Raw genomic sequence first — 23,575 nt, forward strand, 5'->3', positions numbered from 1 at the left:
ATGTCCCTGTCCCAGCTCTGGCTGCTGGAGGGATGCTGGGTGGCCATGGGCTCTGGGGGCAGGAGGAGCAGGAGCCTCATGTCCTGAGCAGGAGCCTCGTGTCCTGAGCAGCTGCAGAGTTTCTCACTGTGGGATTTGTCACCTGTGACTTGATGTGATGATGGAGCCATAGCAGCTCCTGGTGTCACTGTGACTGCAGCAGCACAGTGCCTGGGGCAGGCTGGAGTTCTCCCTTTCCCATGGATTACACTGGACCAGCCTGCAGGGGTGTTGTGACCTCCACTGGGAAGGGGCCAGGGCAGGTCCTGCTGTCCTCTTCACTCATTGTCCCCAGAAGATGCTCAGACAAAGGGGGCATTCAGGCTGTGGGCTTGGGGACACCATTCCCTTCCCTTATGATGATTTCAGTCACTTTGGATGGGTGGCACGAGGACTTCAGCTCCTGACACAGTGGCATGGGGCAGGGTGGAGATGGTTCTGCTTCATCCCAGCAGCTCTTGGTGAAGTGTCTTGTCCATCAATTCCCAGAGCTTGCCTCTGACTTTCCCCCTTCAGCACTGCTGCTCTCCCAACACACCTGGCAAACTCCCTGAGCTGCTTTCCAGGCATGGACAGACCCACTCCCTGCCCCCTGTTTGGAGCTGTGGTTGTGCTGCCACAGCCCCTTCCCTGAACACTGGCTGGATGAGGTCATTAAAACACCTGGGTATGCCATGGCAGCTCCTGCAGTGATGGTGGAAAACAACTTGGATTTCATTTGCCTTCTTGGAGGTGATGTTCCAGCCGTGGATCACATGGGGACTGCTGTGTCCCTGCTCTCCCTCCTGCTGCCCTCCCCACATCAGAGCCCTCCCTTGCCCACCCTGCAGGCCCCTTGGCTGCATGGGACACAGAGCCCCTGCACAGCCCCAGACTGAACCACTGGAACAATCCCAGCTGGGTCAGGTTTCCATGGATTTCCTAACCCTCTGTTTCCTCTCCAGCATTCACTTCCCATGTATTGTTCTGGACTGAGCAGAAAGGAAAAGCTTAAGAAAGGAAAGGCTCACAGCCTGGCCATGCACCTGAAAACTGCATCCTCAGGATAAATTCCTACCAACAGCAGCACCAGGCCCTTCCAGAAGGGACTGGGAGGTGCTCTGCCCATGTCACAGAGCAGTGGCTCCTCTTGCTGCTCAAGGACAGGGACAGAGCTGGTGGCTCCTCAGCACAGCCAGACAGTGGTGTCACAGTGGTGACATTGCAGCCTTTCAGGGTGGGCTCCTGTGGCTGGGTGTGCTGAACTAACAGGGAAAAGCAGCACAAGGGACGCGGCTGAACTTTTGCCCCTGCATGAAATAATAAGGTTGTATTTACTCAGCATCTGGATCACCGAAAATAACCTGCTAAATTTAGCTGTTGTTGATGTGCTGTCACAGCTGAGCTGTTCTTCTCTCCTTACACAAAAATCTCCTGCCCTGGCTTGGTGGGTTTGTGGCCTGAGCACGAGGCCCCGTTCCTCACCTGACCTGAGCCCATGGCTGTGTGTCCCTGCATTTGGGGGCAGAAGCAGAGACTGGGATCTGATTTTGTCAGTCTGAATGTGTTGGAAGGGAGAGGGAATGGGACTGGCACGCCCTGGGGTCTGTGGTTGTGCAGGGGCTGCTGCTGTTGGCACTGGGGCCATGCTCTGGCTGTGGCATCAGAGGGGACCCGTGGAGTGAGTGGGATGCTGGATGTGGCAGCAGGGACCCATTCTGGAACTCCTTGAGAAACTGCTGCTCTTACGTGGTGGAAAAGGCAGTCATGGGGCTGGGCGTGGGTCAGAGTGCTGGGAAGTAGAAAAGCTGAACCGAATGTGATTGTTTGTGGGTTTGGTGGGACATGTGATGAGGGGATTCTGTGCTGCTCCTTCCTCTTCCTCTTCCCTGCCCTCCTGGGTTCAGGCTTGGCTGGTAAATCACCAGTTCTCATTCTTGTGTCCCTCTGCCTGTAAAATTTGTGTAGCTCTGACCCCCTGATGACTGCTGCAGTGACAGAGACCCCTCCCCCAGCTCAGCTCCTTCCTTCTGGGCTTTAATTCCAGGGCTGGAAGTTTTCCCATTTCCTGTAGCTAACAAAATACAGATTCCCCCCTCTGGACAGCAGGATCCGCTCACAGGTTGGGGGATTTTCTTTGAAGGCCAGAAAGGAAGAGCCTGGGTCAGAGAGAAGGTTTTTCTGTGTTGGTGAGTTTCAGAGCACGTGGGAAGTGCAGGGAGCGAGCTGGGAAAAGGCTCCTTTAGCCACCTCGTGCCCGGAGTGTCGCCAAGTTTTTCCCATGGCAGCAAGGAGCGACTGAGACTGAACGGAAAGTAACTGCAGGCAGGAAAGTACATTTCTATCTGCATCCTCGGGTGGTTTGCATGAGACTGAAAGGAGTGAGAGGGAAGTTCTGAGTGTGGTCATTTCCCTGAAATTACCATGAGAAAATACACTGAAAACTGGTGGAAAGGTTTGGCTGGGCAGTGGTTTTTCTTTGGTCAGAACTTGGACATGCAAACTGCCTTAACATGCAGTTAAGGTAATCCTTGTGCCTGAAGCAGCCCCTCAGTCCTTCTGGGCAAAGCTGGTGCGCAGGGAGCAGGCATGGGGCTGTGGGAGCCTCCTGGGGCTGTGTGATGCTCACGGGAGTTTGTTTTCAAAGCCCGAGAGGTCAGATGGGGAAAAAGCAGTGTGAGGTGTTGGCAGGCCAGTCTGATCACGTTAATTCCTTCCCTTCTTAAGAAGAACCCCTGAGCCCTGCCCGGGAAACATCCCTCCCCCCGGGGAGCGGAGGCGGCAGCGGAGCGGGGGTGACTCAGTTTTGGGGGGATGCAGGTGGAACACGTGGCTCAGCATGACCTTCACCTCGGGCCCTGGTGATGCCCGAGCCTGGGGGACGGGGCTGAGCGGGATCCCAGGTCCCGGGGATGCTGCGGGACCCCCGGGGCGAGCGGTTTTCTCGGCCGGGGGGGCTCCGCCGGGGCTGCGGGGCTGCGGGCGGAAGGGGAGCGGGCGTTCCCCGGGAGCGGCCCCGGTCCCGTGCCCGCATCCCTACGGGGGAGGAGCTGCAGCTGGGTCGGAGTGCGATGGGTCGCCGGGACGTGGCCGGGGTCGCGGCTCCGCGCCGGGGCTCCGGGCGCTCCCTGGGGCTGCGGCTCCGCCGCGCCGCGGCCGCGGCTCCGTGCGGGGGAAAACGGCGCGGGCGGGCAGGTGAGTGCGGGGCCGGGGCTGCGGGGCCAGACAGGGGCTGCGATTAGCCCGGTGCAGGGGCCAGCCCGGTGCAGGGGCTGCGATCAGCCCGGTGCGGGCAGCGCTGGCAGCGGGGCCGGCGCGTTCGGTGCGCGGCGGGCGAGGGACGGGACTGGCGCAGGGCGGGCTCCGTGCGGGTCAGTGCGGTGGGCGCGAAGGGCAGAGTACAGACAGGGGATGCAGCTGACTGAGGGGCGCGGACTCTGCTTTCCATCCAAACCCGATTTTGCTGGTGTTCTGGGCCGTGCCCGCCTGTCTGTGTGATGCCGGTCACAAAGCCGAGGCGGGGACTGTTCTGAGCCGACTGGTAAAGCAGATCATCCACCCAAGAGTCGGTCAGGTGAAAAGGACTTCCACTTTTCATCAAAGAAAGAGCTTTATTTTGTATTTGATAACGTTTTAATGATGCTTGTATCAGTCATCTTGTCCAGGCTGTGAAAATGCTTAAGGAGTTTTTGTTCATTTGGAACTCGGGTGCTAAAACTGGTTTGATGTGGCTTGTAAAGATGCCTGTGATAACAGGGTGTGGGTAATGATCTTGAAAGCCATTTATTTTGGGTTGTATGAAGGAGGAACTGCTGCTGCCTGGTTTGTCCATCGGCTGTGATGCTTAGTGGACAATTCCACCTCACACCTGGAGACTCATTCTTTCTGCTGATAAATGATCCCTTCAGGAATGGCCCAAATCATGCTGGGTGGACGGGGTTATTCCTCAGGGATGAGAAGATAAGCTTAATTTATTGTAGGCAAGGGGGAAGTCGAGTTCTCTAAAGATCTCCCACTGCCAGACCCCGTGCCAGTGACATTGCCTGGCTCAGAGCTAGCACATGTGGCAAGTTGCAGCCAGGGCTGTTTGCCCCATGGGTCAGGGGGGACAGGATCTCTTGTAGGGAACAGGAGATCATTTTGTGATCATCCACATGAGAGCAGGGAGCACAGATCCTCTCTGAGGTCTCTTGGAGGGTCTGTGGTTGCTCCCAGGAGCCAGCCCTGCCAGGAAGATTTTCACAGGATTGTTCAGCATCGTCTCTCTTTTCACACATGCTGGTAACCCTGTGCATGCTTCCAAGGATGGACCAGAATGGAAAACCACGTTCTTTGACTTGCAAAGCACTGCCTTTATCTTTGGGAGCACAGCACACTTGCCTTGCCATGTGTCCCCTGAGCAGCCCTGCAGCCCCCTGTGCCCCTTGGTGGGCCTGTCTGGAGGGAGCAGCAGCAGCAATCCCCCCACTCCTGATGTTAGGAGAGGAAGCTCTGACTCGGGTGGGTGAGGCAGGAACAGTTGGATAATGGAGCTGGTTGCTCATCACTTGCCAGGGTTTTGCCTTCCAGGAGCTGGGGGCTTTCTGCTCTGCTCCAGCAGTGGCCACATAATCCGGATTCCTGGGATAAATTCCTGCTGTTTCTCCCAGATCTGTGGCTGCTGTTTTAATTGCCCGGAGCTCCAAGGCAGACACAGGAGCCTTGTTGCACAAACCCAGCTCCATGAATGATGCTGTTGTGTGTGTCTCTGAGCTTCTCTTTTCCTCCCTCTCGCCCTCCTCCTTTGGAAGCTGGGGAATTCGGCACTGCTGAGCTCCTGCCTGCTGTGTTCATGCAGCTGGCAGCACAGCTCCAGCTGCCATTTCGGGTGTGCCAGGCCACCTCTTTCCCCTCATTTCCCTCTCATGAAGGACATTGAAGCCATCCTCCTCCTCTCGGCTGGTTTGCTCCCTTCCTGCTGGTGTGAGGCCAGTGCTGGAGCATCCCTGTGGTCCTGGAAGCTCCAGGTGGATGGGCAAAGGTGGTTTATGGCCTCTCTGTTCTGCAGATTCACTGTTTTCAGGGGGGTTAGAGTTGCCCTGTGGGCCTGGGGCTTCTTGTGGGATTTGCTGGGTACCCTGTGGTTGGAAGGGCTGCAGTGGCAGCACCTGGGTGATGCTTTTAGGGCTGGGGACTGGGAAAAGCCAACAGGTGTTCTACACTAGGGCGGCTGGACAGAGATAAATGGGGCATCCCAAGGTGGGCAGGGATGCCAGTACAGGCTGGGCAAGCTCTGCCAGGGGGTGGCAGCCTTCATGAGAAAATAACACGAGTTTCTCCATTCTCCATACACAGCAGTGGAAAAACAGAGCCATGGATAATGCATTAGCAGAGCAGGAGTCCCCTGGCAGCTGGGTGTGACACACATGCCCCAGACCCCATCACTGTGGGGCTCTGTTTGCAGTTATATGCCTGAAAGAAAACTGTAATCTTCCCCCCCCCCCCCCCCATTTATTCGGGTTGTTGGGAAAAGCAGCAGTGAAAAGGCTGTGATGTGCTGGAGCAGACTGTGTCCGGGGGTGCCTGGTTTCCCCTTCTGCTGGGGGTTCCCAGCTGGAACAAATGTGTTTTTCCCGTGGATTAGGAGCCGTATTTTGTTCCTTTCTGCCATTTCCTTGCTGTGATCCTTCAGGAGGTTTCATGAACCGGGGGCAGCAGAGGGATCCGTGTCCCGCAGGCTGTGGGGGGGGTCGCGCTTTGGGACCCCCGGGCCTCGCCTGGGAGCGGCCGCCCCCGCTGTCCCTTCTGCCCCCGCCGCCGCTTTCCAGCTCAGAGTCTCCGCGAGATTTCCTGCTCTTGCCTCCACACCCTCCCTTGTTCCTTCTCCACGCAAGGAACGAGCGGAAAAATGCCCGAAACCTCCGAGCCCGGTGCTTTTCCAGTGGCCATCACCGTGATGGGACCATCCGGGTGAAAAAACCATCCCTGTCCCGGGGTGCTGGCTTTGGGGGTCAGCCAGCACCCGAAGTGTTTCCAGAGCCTCTGCTCGCCCTCTATCCCTTTTTGTCCCCTCCCCATAAGCCAAGGAGCCGGACTGTGGTGGGGTTGTGACTTGTGGGGGTCAAGGCTCGGCTCGGTCCTGACACCCGGATCCCCCTGACCCCTCCTCTGCCCGCGGGTGCTCACAGCCTACCTGACCTCCCAGTGATCCCCCCAGATCAACAGCTTGTCCCTGCGCTGGGGCTGAGCCCGGGGGGCACTGGCTGCCTCTGTCACCCCCTGGCCGCCCCTCGGGTCCAGCTGTCAGGGGCTCTCACGCACAAAGCTGCGGGAGGGGTTTGCAGCCAACAAGAGGCGCATTGAGCAGCCTGTGCCGGGTCCCTTCCCTCCGCGGGACAGCCAGGGCAGGGGGGGCAGAGGTTGGTGGGAGGAGAGTCAGGAGCTTGGGAAGGAAGGAAGGAGATGTGCCTCTCAGACTATGAAAACAATGGGGAAAAATCCTGTTTTTAAACTTGATTCTCCCGTGTTGGGAGTTTGGGCATCTCTCCAAGCAGTGATTTCCAGAGGAAAGGTGGTTTCTGGCATCTCTGCAATGTACCTGGTCTCTCTCCTGTTTTTCTGGTCATTCCACCCACCCCAGATCACTGCCTGCCTCCATCTCACCCTCTGCCTCCTCTGCCTCTCCCTCCATGCTCGGGCTGGTGCTTCCTGGCCTCCAGCCCTTTCACCTCTCCTTGCTCACAAAGATTTCATCCTTCAAGTCCATTTTAAGCACTGTTTTTCCCTCTTGCAAATCACCTGTGGCTGTAACCCTCTGGTGTGACAGAAGTGTATGGTGCAGAGACAGGTTGTGAGGTGTGTGAGCCATAAAGAAGGTCCTCCTTGCTCTGTGCTGTTGGAATAGTAACTACAGAGCAGTGCTAGGGGATTTTTGGGGACAGTAATAACTACAGAGCAGTGCTAGGGGGTTTTTGGGAACACGAGTCCCTGTGAGCAGCCCCACTGCTCCTCTCAATGCCTCCCTGTGGCTTCCACTCCAGCTGTTCCATCTGCTGGCTCTGACCACAGGGAGAGCTGGGGACAGCCAGGTGTGTCCAGAAATTGTCCTGGGGCTCCTCTGTGTGGGGGGAACAGCCTGAGGGATCCCTGTGTGTGCTCAGCCCTGTGGGGAGATGGCAGCTGTTGGTGTCCCCATCCTGCAGCCCCACGGGCCAGGCCAGGCCCTGCAGTTGCTGCTGCCAGTCTGGGAGTGGAGGGACAGGAGTGGATGAGCTGGGGGGACATGGGGGCCTAGGGCACTGCAGGACATGGACAGGGGTTCCACTGGGTTCCACGTGTGGCACAGAATCACAGAAAGGTTTGGGTAGGAAGGGACCTTAAAATTCATCTCATTCCTTCCTTCACCATGGAGGGAAACTTTCCATTATCCCATTGCTTCTAGCCCTGTCCAGCCTGGCCTTGGACACTTCCAGGGATGGAGCAGCCGCAGCTTCTCTGGGCAATGTGTGCCAGGAGCTCCCCACCCTCACAGGGAAGAATTTCACCCCACCTAACCCTTCTCTTTTTCAGTGAGAAGCCATTCCCCCTTGTTCTGTCCCTCTATCTCTTGTCCCAAGCTCTCCTGGAGCCCCTTAAGCAGTGGAAAGTTCTCTAAGGTGTCCCTGGAGCCTCCTCCAGGTGAACACCCCCAGCTCTCCCAGCCTGGCTCCCTGGCAGAAGGGTTCCAGGTTTCATCTCCATTTCCCCCTTCCCCCATGCGGCACCGAGGAGCCCTCGCCGCTCCAGCCCGCGGCGGGGGCTGCGGGCACGGGGCGGTCCCGGGGCGGGCGGTGCAGGGGATGGGGGCCGGATCCCGGGTGTGGGGAGGCGGATCCCGGGGATGGAGAGGCGGATCCCGGGGATGTGGAGGCGGGTCCCCGGCTGTCCCGTGGCACAGCCCCGCACCTGCCGCTCACACCGACAACAGCCGGAGCGCCGGCTGGCACTGCCGGGCCCGGCCACCGGGTCCCCCCTGCGCCCCCCGTCTCCCCCAGAGCCCTCCGTCCTCCCCATCCCTCGACAGGTCCCCCGAGAGCTCCGGACGGGGCACAGCCACCAGGTAAATGGGGAACCTGCGGCTGGGGGTCAGTGCAGAGGAGGAGGAGGAGGAGGAGGAGGAGGAGGAGGAGGAGGAGGTGGTGGTGGAGGTGGAGGTGGATTTTGGGGAAAAGCAGCCGGCAATCTGCTGTCTTTGGGCTGTGCTCCGATTGTTGCACAAGCGTGGCAGAGTCCCTTCCTGAAATCACTTCCAGCTCTGTGTGTCGTGGAGTGAGTCGACAGGCGGTGACGGAGAGATACAGTGGCCTCGAGTCGTGCTAGAGGAGGTTTAGTTGGATATTAGGAACAATTTTTTTTCTCTGAAAGTACTGTCCAGCCGTGGCACAGGCTGCCCGAGACAGTGGTGGAGTCGCTGTCCCTGGAGGGGTTTAACAACTGTGTGGCTATGGCACTTGGGGACGTGGGTTAGTGGTGGCGTGACAGTGCTGGGCTCGGTGGTCACAGTGGGTTTTCTAACCCGAATGAGATCCTATGGTTCACCTGTGGCTCCAGCAGCACCGGGATGCCTCAGATGGGATGTGTGGCACTGGTGTCCCTGTCCGGACGGACTCGGTGCCTGGAGGAGGTGGCTGTGCTGCAGGCGGGCAGGATGAGGAGTTTGGAGCTGGCATGCAGCTCCTGACAGCCTCGTGCAGAAACTGGATCCCCTTCTGTCCTCCCAGCTGAGTCACGGCCATGTGTGGGGCGAGAATCCGGGTGAGAATCTGCCTTTGGAGCGGCCGGTTCAGGTTCGGCACGTTCAATTCGGCTCAGCCGTGCAGACCCGCATACGGCTGGCAGGGCTCAGGAGGGATGGGGATTTGGCCACCTGCCTTTCCCCAGGGCTCCTCCTCACCTCCTCTAGCTGGGATTAGTGCAGGTAGCCTGGTGGCTGGGAAAGCACGGATTTGCCATCTGTCAGGGGACTCCAGATCAGCCCCTCTCACTGCAGTGGGGGAGGCTGGGCTCTGAGTCTTGGGCTCTGAATCTGAGTCCTGGCTTTCAGTGCCATGGGCACATTTGTGGCAGGTTTGGCTCCTTTGGAGGCTGAGCTCTATGTCCTGGCTTTAAGTGCCCTGGGCACGTTTGCAGCAGGTTCCCTACCAATTGTAGTTGGTAGGGAGGGGTAGGTTTGCTGTCCCTGTGTCATTTGTCACACTGTGACCCAGCAGTGCTCTGGGGAAGCGTGCTGCCAAGGTGAGAGGCTGCTTCCTCAGGGGCTCTTTGATGTGCCGAGCTTAAACACCGGCTCTTTGTGTGTTTGGATTTGTGGTTTGTGTTCTGAAATGCTCTGTGTGCTGAGGGCAGCAGAGCCTCTTATACTTAAAGACCTTTGTACAGTCCCTGGGTGTTGGAGTGCATATCGTGAATTTTTGGCAGAAATCCACACTCTTTTCCACTTGCATACGTGAACTGTTATCAATGGCTGTGCCTTTTTCTGTTTGCACTCTCACCAAAGCCCAGCTGAGGAGGTGGCTGTGCAGCCACCCCTTGCTGCTCAATAGGATCAGGGGCCACGGATCAGCTCGCATCCCATCAGTCTCCCTCCATTATTGCAGGGGGAAAATCAACTCCCACCCTTATCCTGACAGCTTGTCAGTATTTTCTGTGTGTGGCAAAACACGAAGTTCCAGCACAGAGCAGGTATCCAAGCTCCTTCTGAGGAGCAGCTCACGTTCCTGCCATGTGCTCGCACTTCCTCCAAGAAATATTTTTCTGATAAAAGACTGAGTGCATAAATCCAGCCGTGCTTCCGTTGAGAATTCCTCGTCTGCATCGCCTGCAGTGCCCAAACCCCAATGTGTGCTCAGGACAGGCTGCCAGCGCTTCAGTTTCGTAAGAGAACAAAATGTGGTTGTGCCCAAGGGCACGTCAGTACTTCCCTTTGGTTTTGTACTAATTTCAAAAAGATTCGAAGGTTCTCAAAGTCAATTGAAGTGAGTGGGAGAATGAAAGGTCACCCTTTCCCCGAGGGCATGCTGAGGCTGCTGCGTGACTTTGGGCAGGAGGACCAAGCCTGAAAGTTGGCTGGCACTGAAGGGTGCAGGCAGTGCTGAGGGTAAATCACTGCCAGTAGAGAGAAGAATGAAATCTCCTTCCTTCAAGTGATCACTCTGTGTAAAGACTGAGACAGTTTGCCTGTTGCAGGGGTTTGGGATTTTCCCTCAGTGTGGCTTTGGAAAGGCTTCTGCATTTGGTGTCTGTGGGAGTTTAATCCCCAAATTCAGGCAGGGTCTGTGGGAAGGGAATGCCTTTGGAGTGGTTGCTGTTGCCCTGATTCATGGGAAGCTGGGGGTCCTGTGGTGTGGTGGGACCGGGGGTCAGAGCACCCCTTACACAGGAATCTCCTTTCCTCCCCCCAGCCCCATAGCAGAGATGTTACTCCATCCCTTCTGCCTATTGGATTTGGTGACAAGGATTACCAGAGCCCAGGGATGAAAGCTGAGCTGTTTTTGTGCATGTAAAAAGCTTTAGAAGTGGCATGGGGGCTGTAAAAGCTGAGATGCTGTTGCTCTGCCACTCTTCCCATCCCATGCCGTGCCCACGCTGGTCGTGCTGCAGCAGCAATGGTACTCCAAGGCAAGAGGAGCTACAGGGAGTTACAGCTCCCAAAACCATGTCACAAGTTTGCTTAGCATGGGAACATCTCCCCAGAACTGGGGATTTCTTATTTCTCAACTTCCCTTCTTGCACGTGGTGTTCCACCCCTGCTGGGACGTGGGACAGAGGTGTCTGGGGGTTAGCCCTGGAGGAAAGCTGTGCTGGAAGGTGACTGGAGCCTCCAGGGCTGGTGGCCAGGGCAGAGGAGCTGCTGTGAACCTTGGAGCAGAGCTCTGGAGGGGACTGGCACATTCCAGCGAGGCCGGGGGTCTCGGCAGGTTAATGATTGAGCTGCTCTGGCCCTTTGGCTCCTGCCATTTGCAGAGGCACCTTGGCAACATGGGAACCTTTCTAGGCTGCTGGGGATTTAAAGAGACAGGGCCTGTCCCTACATTTCTAGTAAGAGGATGCTTTTTTGGTGCTCTTCTGGATTTTTGTTATCTGTTTGCCTTCTGTTCACTGGGTGTGTTACCTGCATGTCCTGCAGGAGGAGCATTGTTAGTGTGGAGCTGTGCTGCCCATTTCAGGCTCATCACCCTCTCCCTGATGATACAGATGTGACCCTGATCCCACAGGATGTGGCTTTTAGTGGGTCCCCGTGTGTCCCCTGCCTCTGGGTGCTGTGACACCCATGGGTGGCCATGTACCCAGCCTGCTGCTGTCCCCTGCAGCTGCTGGGTTAATCATTGACAGGTCCCTGTGCCACGTGGGCACTGGCCTGGCTGTTTGCAGAACCCTTATCAGCATGGGGCACTTGTCACCCGTGCCAGTTCCAGGCAGAGCAAACGTTAACGGCAGGGCTGGAACAGCTTCAGCAGCTCGGGGACCCTCCCCAGGGCTCAGCCACTTCCTATCCCACTGTACTGGAGGCATGTTCAATCCCAGCAGGGCTGCAGTGTCAAAGCCTGGGGGTCTGCAGGGCAGACAGACTGGTGGGGTGGTCAGGATGAGCCCTAGAACATCTGGCATGGTTCTGGGATGAACATCTGGATTTCCATGGGTGCTGCAGCCAAGGCTTGGTCCCATTGCTTAAGTGAGAGCAGGAGCTGGTGGCTTGTGCTGAACCTGAGGCGTCCTGTGTGCCCCAGCCTGGGTGAACTGGGGGATCTCCTGCCCTGCAGGTGCAGGGGAAGAGCACAAGAAAGCTGACATTTAAAGGGAAAAGGAAGAAAAAAAGAAAAGGAGTGAAGAGAATGAAGCTTTGCTGGCAGTGCTGAAGGCTGGGCTGCAGCAGGGCTGGCTCTGAGGCTGCAGGTGGGGTTTGCTCTGTGGGGTTTCAGAGGGTTGGCTGCTGGCCCTGCTGCTCCTGCTGAAACTGGAACTGCCCCTGGCCAGGGGTGTCACAAGGCTGCAGGACAGTGCCCTCAGCGGTGACGCAGAGGGCACCTGACCTCGTTTCATCAGTGTCATTGGGAAAGAGCAGGATGTTTGAGCCGGGGCTGGTGCTCCAGCTCTGTTTTTCCAGGCAGAGGGTTGCCCCATGGCCTCCAGACACCTTCCTGAGCAAATCCCAGGATGGCTTTGCATGAAGAGAGCCACTGGCATGATCCTCCTGGAGACAGACACACTGGAGGCTCACATGGGTTGTGGCTGGGTGAATTCTCCTGGTGTGAAGTCCTGGGAGCTGTGGTGCTGCTGGCTTGGGAGCAGCAAGGATGTAGGAGCAGCAAGGATGTAGGATGTTCTCCCCTAGGTAAAAATAATGGACAAAGACAAAGTGCAAAATCAGGGAGAAGGCAGAGATTGTCTCTCTTCTCCAGGCAGGTGATCTCTCTCCTGCTGAACCCCGAGCCCTGGCTGCTCTCTGGACACACATTTGCTTCCCAGCCAAGTGGCAGCTGACCCCACGCTTCCCTTTCCCATCCCCATGCCTGGCCTCACACCTACAAAGCTCTTCCAGCTCTGCTGAGAAATTCCCAACCCCAGCAGGCATGGAGGCGTTCTGCAGCAGCAGCTGAGCTGGATCAAACCACTCGGGGCTGAAAGCACCAAGTGCTGCTTATTAAGGGGATATTCAGGGGGCTGGGGACACAGGGAGTGCTTTGCCCTTGGCCTTGCTTTGGTGTCCTCTGCTGTACAGAGGGAATGGGATCACCCTCTCTGTGGCTGTGACCTGTGAGTGCACGGGAGCACTGCCAGATCCTGGCACTGAGCTTATTTATTGTTTTATTTATTGTGCTGTCCCGTGCTGGAGGGCCCAGGAGAGCGAGCTTTCTGCTCTGGGCTCTTGGCTTTGCTCTGTCCTTGACTGACTGCTGGAGGCAGCTGCTTCTCCACCTCCTGCATTTCCTGCATTTCTTCTCTTTCTGCTTTCTTGTGCCGGGTGTCAGGAGGTTGGTGTGAAGGCAGCGTTTGTGCTTCCTAAGCGTCCACGTGTGTCCCTGCTGGGCTGCAGCAGCTGCAGGGCTGGCAGGGGGCTGGGGGGGCTGCAGGGGCCCGAGTACCCCATCCCTGCCCTCCACAGCAGGCTCAGGAGCCACATTCCCATCTGCTGGAGATCCCAGTACAGCCCCTGAGGGACCCTCGGAGGGGGGAGACTGACACAGCCCACTCAGGGCCCCTGTGGAAAGGGTCTGGCTGGGGAGGGGGGCACAGCTGCAGCCCCTGGTGCAGTGCAGGGCCTCCAGCAATGCCAACAGCTGGGCAAGTTCTGCCCAGTGCCTCTGGGAATGGAGCCAGAGCTCTTGTGAAGTCAAGAGTGGGTCCCCAGCTATGAGCCCCTTTCGGGGATCCCGTGCTTTCCTTGCCAGGCAGAGTTTGTGTTTGGATTCTGGGTTTTGTGCCATTTTTTTCAGGATCTGGCAATGCCACAGATAGGCTCTTCTCACACCACCACTGCAGACTCCAGACACCTTGAGATTCCCTGAGGCACAGAGGGAACATTTGCAACATTTGCAGCAGGGACTGAAGGGGTTAATAAAGCTGCTTTGCAATGTGATTTAAAAAAAAAAAAAAAAAAAAAGCCATTTCCTTCTTGTCCAGAGACAGTTTATTTTCTGGGCATTCTTCGGGACGCAGGGAGGTGCCTTTTCTTTAAGGCATTTCCTGTAAGCAAATTTATATTTGGCCTGGGGAGGGTGGGGAGAGGAGGTGGGTGCTGGGGAGGGTCTGCAGCCGAGCTGGGTGACCTCAGCTTTGGCTCCTTGTCCCCAGTTGTGGAGGTAGCAGCTGCGGGAGGCACTGGCTGGGCTGGCTGTCACTGCAGGGCGAGAACGGGGTCCTGCAGGGTCCCCTGTGCTCCAGCAGTGCTGCTGCCACTGTGCTGAGCCTGAGCTGGCACCCTTGAGGCTGCTTTCATGCCATCCCTTCCATTAACTTTAAGATGATGAAGATAAAAGGTGCTGAACCCCGTTATCCTGTGCTTGGTGTCTTCCCTCCCCCAGGATGGCTTTGATTGCCACTGAAAAGTCCAAGAAGCCAAGGTGGAAATGCAGCAGATCATCACCATTCACTGTGCCCCTGGGGTGGGTAGGGCAGATTTAACTCTTTCCCCGAGGATATTTGGTCAGATCCTGGGCCAGGGGATGCAGCCAGACCCCGATGCTTCAGGCTGTGCTCCCCCAGGCTCGAGCTGCTCCCCAATGTTCCCCGTGCCAATTTTCTTCTCCCCCATTTTGTTTTCCTTTTATTACCGTGATTTCCTAACATCGGAAGAGGCGAGTTATGAAACTGGAGTTATCCAAACACGTCTTGTTTGAAGATAGCGTTTCATGCAGCAGATGCAGCTTCCTGCCCTGTAAATGGCTCCCATTGTTTTGCCTTGGCTCCTGGCCCCACAGTGCTGGGGTGTCGCTCTGCTCCAGCAGCCACAGGAGTGGTGGTCCCAGGGCTGGGCTGGGAGCACTGGTGCTCTGAAAGCACCTGGGGCTGCCTCAGGTTAAAGGCAGGGAGCTGGCAGGGTGCTGGCTGGGTTGGCTGCAAACATCACCTGCAAGCTGGGGTCCTTGTGTGCTGGACCAGGCACAGGGGTGGCACTGATGGATGGTGTGTGCATGGCAGGAACTAGGGAAAAGTGGGAAAATAAAAGAGGTGGTGCTGGTTGGTGTGGTGAGGACACTTCCCAGCACAAAAGAAGCAGCACACATTTTTAATTTAATTTTTAAAAATTTCTTTTTGTGTTTAAATGCAAAGAGTGGCTTCAGAGGTGACCCTCAGGTGCTGCTGAGGCACTGGGAAGAAAGTCTTTCCTGTGAGAGTAGTGAGGCCCTGGCAGCACAGGTTGCCCAGAGAAGATGTGGCTGCCCCATCCCTGGAAGTGTCCAAGGCCAGGCTGGATGAGGTTTGGAGTAACCTGGTCTGGGGGAAGGTGTCCCTGCCCATGGAACTTGATGAGCTGAAAGGTCCCTTCCAAACTAAACCATCCTTTAGTCAATGATTCTGTGATCCCTGTGGTGCTGTGTGATTGACGCAGTGCTAACAGTCAGATTTGCTGGTGAGCTGCAGTTTTGTGCCCTGTGTTCCCCCTGGGCGCTGCCAGCCTGACCTTGGGTGTGCGTCCTGCAGCTCCAGCCAGCTCTGGCTACTGCAGGATCCCGGGCACAGGGAGGTGCAGCAGGAACAGGCTGGGACTTGGTGAGTTTTGGGTGGATGTCCTTCCCCACCGGCAGAGCTGCTTTGAGAGGAGCTGGGTGTGCCCAAAGCTCTTCCTCTGACTGAGGAAGCCCGGTGGGGATCACGCTGTCCCTGGAGCTCGGGCACGGCTGCCATGCTCAGACATACTGTGAGGCTGCCTCTCTTCTCCTGCTCTCCACAGCCTTCCCACCTGCTCGAGCAGCAGGGATTGTTTTTTAATTAATTTTTTGTTTCTGTGAACACTGTTAGGGGCTGGGGAGCTACAGCTGTTTGCTCATTAATGAGGTTCTCTGCAGAACCGTGGCAGGAAGCAGTGCTGGACCCTTGGCTGAGCTCGCAGGTTGACGCTTTTCCTTCCTGCCCTTCTCAGCAAAGCAAAGTCACTTTGTGGCTGCCCCCACCTCAGCCCCTGCTCCCTCCCTGCTTTGGGTGTCAATTTTTGCTCTGAGGGTTGGGCTGGGGTCTCCCAGGCAGGGTCCTGAGTCTTGAGTCTCTATTCCTTTGGCCATAGCAGTTGGAGACGAGAGAGATAGCAAGGTCAGCAGTCTCAATGATTGGCGTTTGATAAGGTTCCCTGATATTTTATCAGTGGTCTCTGAGGACAGAAGGAAACTTTGTGAGTTAAGAACATCTGTCTTGGCAGGGCCACATCCCCCTGAGTGCTCAGTGCTGGCTCAGAATGGAACTCAAATCCTCGGAGATCCCATTCTGTCCTTGCTGCCAGCACCCACAGAAGTCTTGGCTGTTCCTGGGCTGTTCTCTGGCTGTGCTGGCAGAGCCACTCACCTGCCCAGCTGCTTCACCTGGCATTTACCTGCTCTCATGCTGCTCCTTGAGCAGGGACTGAGCTGTGAAGGGCTCCTGGCAGCATGTGAAAGACTGGGTTCCATGGATTATTGAGCATTTGTGTTTCTTGGCCAGGCTCCTCAGCCCACCGTGGCACAGAGTGATGCACTGGTGGCTTTGCCAGTGCTTTCCCTGTTGTTCCAGCACTGCTCCCTTTCAGCTCATCCCCAGCTCTGCCGAGCTCCTGGGTGGGGGATGGTGTTCTGCAGTGGAAGGGGGAGGAGATGCCATATCCCACCTCTCCGTGGGAATGCTCTGGAGACCCAGGAGAGCCAAGACCAGCTCCTGCAGCCCTGGTGGTGCTCTCAGGCTGCATGGACCCTGTGCCACCCCACAGTGCGTGGGCAGGTGGGAATGAAGCACTGGGTGAGCAGCCGGCGGGAAGAGCGGCGCGTCCTTGCGAGCGGTGGTCACGGCCCAGTGTCACCTGTCACATGCCAGGCAGGGCACTGGAGCATGGCTGGCCTTGTATGCATGGCTGTGGCTCAGTGAGGTGCTGCTGGGTGAGCAGCCACACATCCAGGCTCTGGGACTGGGATTTTGGGCAAATCAAGGCACCAGCTGGCCTGGATGGGGCTGGGGGCAGGTGCCGTTCATCCCTGAAGATGCTGAGGTGTGCTGGGGCTTTGGGTCCCTTCTGAAAACTTGCATTTGAGTGAAAAATTAATAATAAAATTTGATGGATAAAGTTCTAGAGGGGTTTTGAGCTGATTGATTGACCACAAACACATCAGCCAGCAGCACTGGGGGAGAGCTTTGCTCAGTTAAAGGCTTTCTCAGAAATACCAATGGGGCAACTGCTGCACACTGCTGGGAGTGGAAAGAAACATTTGCTTGGGGAAAGATGAGCATTTTAGAGTGTTGTTCTGAAAGACACAGCCCTGCCTGCTGGGATGGCTCCCCTGCCATGCACAGCTGCTGTGGTGGGGGTTTGGCTGGGGAGGTTCCTCCCTGTGTGAAAGCAGTGGCTATTCCAGAATGACTGTCTTGAGGCCAAGGGGTTCTTAGTATCACCCCTGGGAAGCTGTGAGCAGGCTGGAGCCTTTGCCAGCCTAGCACCAGCCCACCATCAGGAGGGGATCTGTGCCCCACGAGCAGCCCCATCCTCACCGTGCCCAGCTGTGAGCACCAGCGAGGCCATTGTGCTGTCAGGCCCAGACAAAAAACCCCAAGTGGGCCTTGCTGTGACAAATCTTTTCCTTACAGAGGGGCTTTCACATGGAAGGGAAGCTGGAACAAACATGCCCGTTCCTGCCAAAGGCGCTGCTCTGCCAGTAACTGGCTTCTGCTTCCTACTGCAAGTGGTTGATGTGTGGAATTGGGGCTTCCTGCTGCCTGCTGACCCCTGGGCTTCTCCTTCTCCTGACCCCACGAGCTGTTCCTCTGCTCCTGACCCTGCTGCTGGCAGCCACCACTGTGGCTCCGGTGTGCTCGGCGTCATAACTTCCCATGAGCCAGAATGGCTGTGCCAGGGGTGTGAGCTCCTGTGCCTGGAAATCCCTCAGAAGGCTGGGAAGTGCTTGATTAATTAACCAAATTGAAGAGGAGTTCTTTGAACCATGTCTGGGAAGTGTTCCACCTGACTTACAGCAAAGATCTTGGATTTGGGGTTGTTTTTAGCTGCGGAACAGCCCAGATCCCTTCGTGCATCCTGGGATCCTTCCTGATCCATGGCTCTCCTCTGTGTGCCACAAGGCTTTACTTGCCTTGGCTCCTCAGAAAAGCTGTTTTTTACATAAAGGACCCCATTTTGGTCTATGCCCAGGTGCAGGGTGGGCTTGGGCAGGCTGGAAAGGGGCACAGGCAGACCTGGCTGTGCTGGATTCCCTGGTGGGAGGCAGATGGATGGGACCATGTGAGCTGACTCTGCCATTCCTATGAATTATCCTCAAGACCAGCGTAAGAGTCTCTAATATTGCTTGAGGCCAGGTTTTTCATCCTGTTTTATAATATTCCCTGACATTCCCCACATTCCTGGCAATGAGACTTCTGTATTTTTTTGAAATGTTCCTTCATCTCTTTGGAAAACTGTGACATCCTTTAAGACTTCTTCAAAATGCTTTCGTCCTGCTGTTCTGGCACCTCCTGTTAGCTGCATAAAGAATGGGAAGCCTTGAGTTTCAACTCCAGTCCCAACATCATCTCTTTCCAGAAAGGGGAACAAAGAAAGAGATGTAGACCATGTGCTCCTGTTTGACTCAGTGACCCCCCTAAACCTGATGTCCCTGCTGTGTTTCCACCCCTCTCTGCAGGTTTCAGTGCCCCCCATGTTTTTGGGATGATATAGGGCCTGTCATGTGAGTTTCCATCGTTGTCACAGCCTGTGAGGACAGCAAGGTCTGGGTCTGCAGGGTCTGACCTGCCCGGTGTGAGCTGAGGGCAGGTGGGATGTTTTCCAGTGCTGTATCCCTAGATAGGAATGAGAGACCTGTGGTGTTTCTCACCAGGAATCAGAAGCAAGGGGAGAGATGATGCTCAGCTCATTCTGGAATGATTTCTGCCAAAGCTCTGGTTTGGGAAGTGCAGGCACAGGGAATATGGTTTTCATTGCTGAGAGTAATCCTGTGTCAGCCACAGCTTGTTGTTTGGACTGTGCTGACCCTGCTGCTTCGGGCTGAGAGGTGAGCACACTCCTGCTGCTTGGGGAAGAAACATTCCCAGGGCAGGTGGAACACACTGGGCTCAGCACAAAGCGTAAATCTGTAGGGAAATGGGTGCTTTAATCTGGATATCTCACATTGCAAAGAACTCAAGAACTGCTATTCTTGTCCTTGAACCATCTTTTTGAACTTTTTGTCCTCTTTGATATCTTGAGGGACTGGGAAATTTATGATGATGAAATTTATGATGACCCAGCCTTGGCTGTCACTTTTCTCATCCCTGGCACACAGAACCTTCTGAGAGGAGCCTCAGCTGTGGCTCACGGCTCTGGTTTGGTGATGATGAGGGTGGCCAGTCTGATGATGAGAGGGAGTTTTGGGGTGTCCAGACAGGACAGACTCTCCACCAGCCCCTCTCCCAGCGCCTGCAGCCGGCACCATGCGGGACGCTTTGCCCTTAACCCTTTATTTCTCGGCTTGGCACGGGAAGCTGCGGCTCACCTGGCGGTCCCGGGGTGCCGAGCTGTGCCGGACGGTGCCGTGCCGGGCTGGGCAGGACGGCGGGGCTGGGAGCGGGACCGGATGGAGCCCTCCCGGCGCTCCCACCCCCGCCGTGGCGCTCAGCCCTGCGTGGCCGGGATGTCCTGTCTGCCGGGGACACGGCTCGGCTCGGCTCGGCACAGCACCTCTGCCATGGAATCAGAGACCTTCCAGCCGCCGCTGGACAGCGCTGGGTGGCCGAGGAGGGCGTGAAGGAGGCTGGGGGGGGGGGGGTGTCATGCTGATATTTTTTTCTGCGTTTAATCCACGGGTTCCAATGAACAAAGCCGGGATTAACAGCTCCTGCCATGGTGAGTCTGCTCGTGTCCCGGCTCTGTGTTTGGATTGGGAGGCTCCAGGCAGCAAACGCTCTCGGGGGAGGTGGGAAAGGCTCTAAAATGACCTTTTTTTCTTGTTAGAGATTTCTTGGAAGCAGCGTTTCCTGTGCAGCAGGGCGGTTTGCTCCGGCTTTTACACAGCGGGGGCGAACGCAGGGTTCAGAGGTGTCGCTTGTGTTGCTGTTAAAATTGTTGAGGAGGTTTTTTTTTTTTTTATCTTTTCTCGAAAACCAGAATTTGCTTCACTTTTTTTGCCATGCCCGGAGCGGGGATGTGCAGGAGCCCTGTGCCCTGCTGGGATTGGGGATGCGGCTGAGTGGGGCAGGGATGCGAGCGGCGGTGGCAGTGACAGAGCAGGGCTGGCATCTGTCACACCGTGAGCAGCTTCTCCTCACCCTCTCTGCTCCACACTGGGGCTGCAGCCCCGGCAATACTTGGGTTTATTTCTGCCAGAGCCAGCCAAGCCAGTGGGAGCGCTGCGAGCCAGCTCCTCCTGATCTCCGATTGTTTCCTGAGCCAAAATCCTTTGGTGTGAGCCTGAACCCCCCCGGCCCTGGCAGGCATGGTGCTGGTACCAGCCATGCTCTGGGATGTGGCATCAACTGCTGACACCAACTCACTGATTTAAAAGCAGTTTACAGAAGAAGGAATAGAGAAAGAGTGGGATTTGGAGCTGTGGGGTGGAGGTGGAAATACCCCAAGCAGTGTCCGTGGGTGTGGGGTGCAGCATAAGGGGGTCCTGATGGGAGAGACCTTGAGCAGGTGACAGTCCTTCCCATGGCACACAGACCTGTGAGCTGGTGACAGTCCTTCCCCTGGGCACACAGACCTGTGAGCTGGTGACAGTCCTTCCCCTGGGCACACAGACCTGTGAGCTGGTGGCAGTCCTTCCCTTGGCACACAGACCTGTGAGCTGGTGGCAGTCCTTCCCCATGGCACACAGACCTGTGAGCTGGTGACAGTCCTTCCTCTGGGCACACAGACCTGTGAGCTGATGGCAGTCCTTCCCTTGGCACACAGACCTGTGAGCTGGTGACAGTCCTTCCCCTGGGCACACAGACCTGTGAGCTGGTGGCAGTCCTTCCCCATGGCACACAGACCTGTGTCTCCCTGAGAAATGTCCCTTGGCTGCATTTTTGGAGTTTGGGTTATGCCTTGATGTGCCTGGAGGGATCCCTGCATGGACAGGGATTCTAAGCCTGCACCCCATGAGCTGACGGGGACCTTGTGCCCAGCTGCACATCCAGGACTCCTTGGGGTTAAACTCCTGAATTTTGCAGATCCTTCTGGGATTTCAGGAGTTTAGCAAGGAGCGCATGCAGGCACCTGTACTTCCCCTGGGCAGCAGGGACCAGTTGATAAACAAAAGCTGAGTCTGCTGGGGAAGGAGGAAGGATCATGTGCTGAGCTAGGAAATACTTAATTTGGGGTTATTTTTGTGTTGCAAAAGAAGAGAAGAGAGCCCTAAAGTAACTATTTATGCCTCTACTGGGAATTCAGTGCCTGTTCCTTCATGCAAGGGCTCGTGCCCGTGCCAGGGCTGTGGCAGTGGCCACTGGCTGGGTGTGACAGCCATGGTTTGGGCTCCCTGTCCCTGGGGACAGGTAGGGCTCCCACCAAAGCTGCTGCAGCCTGAGCATTCTTCAGCCAGCAACGGGGTGGGTTTGTGATTCTGTACAACATGGAAAAAGCTGCAGCAGGACCACAAGGGAATTCTGCTCCATGGGTTCCTCTGGTAACACACGTGTTTATGCTAAATAAATGCATAAAAGTAGGAGGGCATTCCCTCGTGTATTAAGGAAATAACTGTTCTTCAGTGCCTGGATTTAGCAGCAGGAGCTGGAGGTTGTTCCTCGGCGTGGGAAGCAGGAGAGCAGCTGCAGCAGGTAACATCCATGGGAGATACCAATGCTCCAATGGGTGATTGGAACTCCCTGCAGAGCCAGAGCTGCTGCTCGTTCTGTTTTTTTCAGCAGAACTGTTGGTGTTTTCCTTTGGCTTGGCCTTCCTTGGCCTTTGGTGGTGGCTGGTGTTGGGTCTCGTGCAGTACTCTGGATGCTGACCTCAGTCCATGCTGGGTTTAATGCTCTTCCAGATGGTGAAAACTGGAAAGCTTTTGCTGTTGTCCATGTAAAGAAAAGTGAGATGTGATGGCTCCTCACTGGGAGGTGCAGCCTGGCTGGTACCTGTGGTGGGCGATGGATGCCGAAGCTCCAGCACTGCTGGCTGCCCTTGGAGCGACGGCGTCCGCTTGTCCAAACAAAGGGCGTGTGAGGTCCATGGGATGGCCAACAGGAAAACGGTGCAATTTTAGAAAGGGTGGACTACAGGATGGGCAAGACAGATTGATTTTCTTCAGCATCCGAGTAGCTGTTCTCATCTGGCTCCTTGTGGATGTCTCATGACTGTTCTAGGCCAGGTTGGACGGGGCTTGGAGCAACCTGGGGTTGTAGAAGGTGTCCCTGCCCATGGCAGAGGGCCAGAATGAGATAATCTCTAAGGTCCCTTCCAACCCAAACTATTCTGGGATTCTCTTCTGGACTTTTCTTTCTGGCTTCTGCAAACACCAGATAGAAGGAAGAAGCTTCACCCCAAGCCTGGATCCAACAGAGGTGACTAGTGGCTGTGCTGGTGCTGATAGACTTTCTTGGGCTGGAGCACAGGATGGGCTGGAGCCAGAGACTCTCTCTGCTCTGAGCTTGCATTGCCATTGCCTTTTCAGAGGTGGAACCCCATGTTCCCTCCATGCTGGGCTTGCCCTCAGACATGGTGGGCTGCTGCTGTGTGCTCTCAGCACAATGGGACAGTCCTGCCCTCTCTGTTGTTCCTCTGGGCTCAGAGCAGCTGCAGAAATGCAGGTGGGGGATGCAAGGACGCATCAGGGTCCTCACCTTCCTGGCCCTTTGTTTCTATTCCTCTCTTTTTCCATCCCTTGTACCCCCCAGACATCTGCTCTGCAGCTGCAGCCTGAGCAGTGGGACGTGCAGCCCTGAGCTGCCGCAGAGCTCCTGCTCCCGAGTGCTCTGGAGCTGCTGGGAGGAGATGTTCTATAGGCTCAAGGGGCTGCAGGACTCTGAGGAGCTTCCTGGGGGAGCAGGAATCTGTAATGTGCTATAGGACACTCCCGTAGCCATCACAGCAGTGCCAGGGGACACTGACTTGGTCTGTGCCACCCCACTGTGTCCTGCTGCCAGCATCCATCAGATGGCATGTCCCACAGCACTCAGTCCTTCTGGTGCATCTCATGTTCAGCCCTGCCCTGTGGGATCTGTGAAGGTGTTTTGGTGTGAAGAAGGGGCTTGGCTTAGTGGTGGACTCAATGATCTGAGAGCTTTCCCATCTTAAACCATTCCATGATTCCATAATCCTACACGTCATTTCTTGTGGCTAACATGTCTGCTTCAGCGCTTCCTTCTCATCTCTATTAAGAACAGCACTGGCTGTAAACCTGAATTTAGGTTCTTCTGGGTGTTGTTTGAGGAAGCAGAGGTGTTCTCTGAGCAGGTTGGGCCCCTCTCCCAGGTGCCTCCTTTTGTGTGGACGGGTGCTGCAGCCTCACCTCGGTTTCCTGGTGCCCGCGTTCCTGTGTGGTGCAGCACAAAGCTCTGCACTCTGTGGGCGTGGAGGGCTGAGTAAACCAGACCTGAGGCTGCTGTTGGGTTCGTTTGAGGGGAGGAAATGAGAACTACCACATTCAGCTGATAAGGGTGGTCACACACAGCCCTGGAGCCCAGCAGAGGGGTGAGTGGGCAGAGATAAGGTGGGGGAGAGTTCTGGAGGGCTCTGATGGTGCTGCTGGGGGTTCTCTGTGCCCAGCTTGCAGGGATTATGATCCAGATCTGATCCAGACACCCAACAGCCACAGTCTCCCTGCCCTGTGGTGGCCAGAGGGGTTCCTGTGTGGGTTGTACCAGCCAGTACTCACAGACACCATTCAGCAATTCCCATAAAACCTCTAGGATCATTTTTACCCCTGAACGTCCCTCGTGTTCATGTTCCCAGCAG

At 56.2% G+C, this 23,575-nt stretch overlaps 1 protein-coding gene across 4 annotated transcripts in view; it reads left to right on the top strand.

Annotated features, from left to right (window-relative positions):
- Window positions 1-23,575, top strand: part of STARD8 (StAR related lipid transfer domain containing 8) — a 41,190-nt gene that overhangs the window by 3,610 nt on the left and 14,005 nt on the right. The window contains exon 1 of one of the 4 annotated variants that reach the window (XM_064712648.1): window positions 3,197-3,213. The exons of 1 other annotated variant lie outside the window; for it this stretch is intronic. Coding sequence is in view for 1 of the 3 variants with exons in the window: in XM_064712645.1 (XP_064568715.1) it covers window positions 19,510-19,543 (34 nt within the window). In the remaining 2 variants the exon portion in view is untranslated. Of the gene's footprint in view, window positions 1-3,196; window positions 3,214-8,023; window positions 8,096-19,494; window positions 19,544-23,575 lie in introns of those variants that run through there. 2 more of the 4 variants (XM_064712646.1, XM_064712645.1) reach the window with 2 other exon arrangements.

Source organism: Zonotrichia leucophrys, chromosome 4A (assembly GCF_028769735.1).
Source record: "Zonotrichia leucophrys gambelii isolate GWCS_2022_RI chromosome 4A, RI_Zleu_2.0, whole genome shotgun sequence".
In the NCBI taxonomy this organism is placed as follows: Eukaryota; Metazoa; Chordata; class Aves; order Passeriformes; family Passerellidae; genus Zonotrichia; species Zonotrichia leucophrys.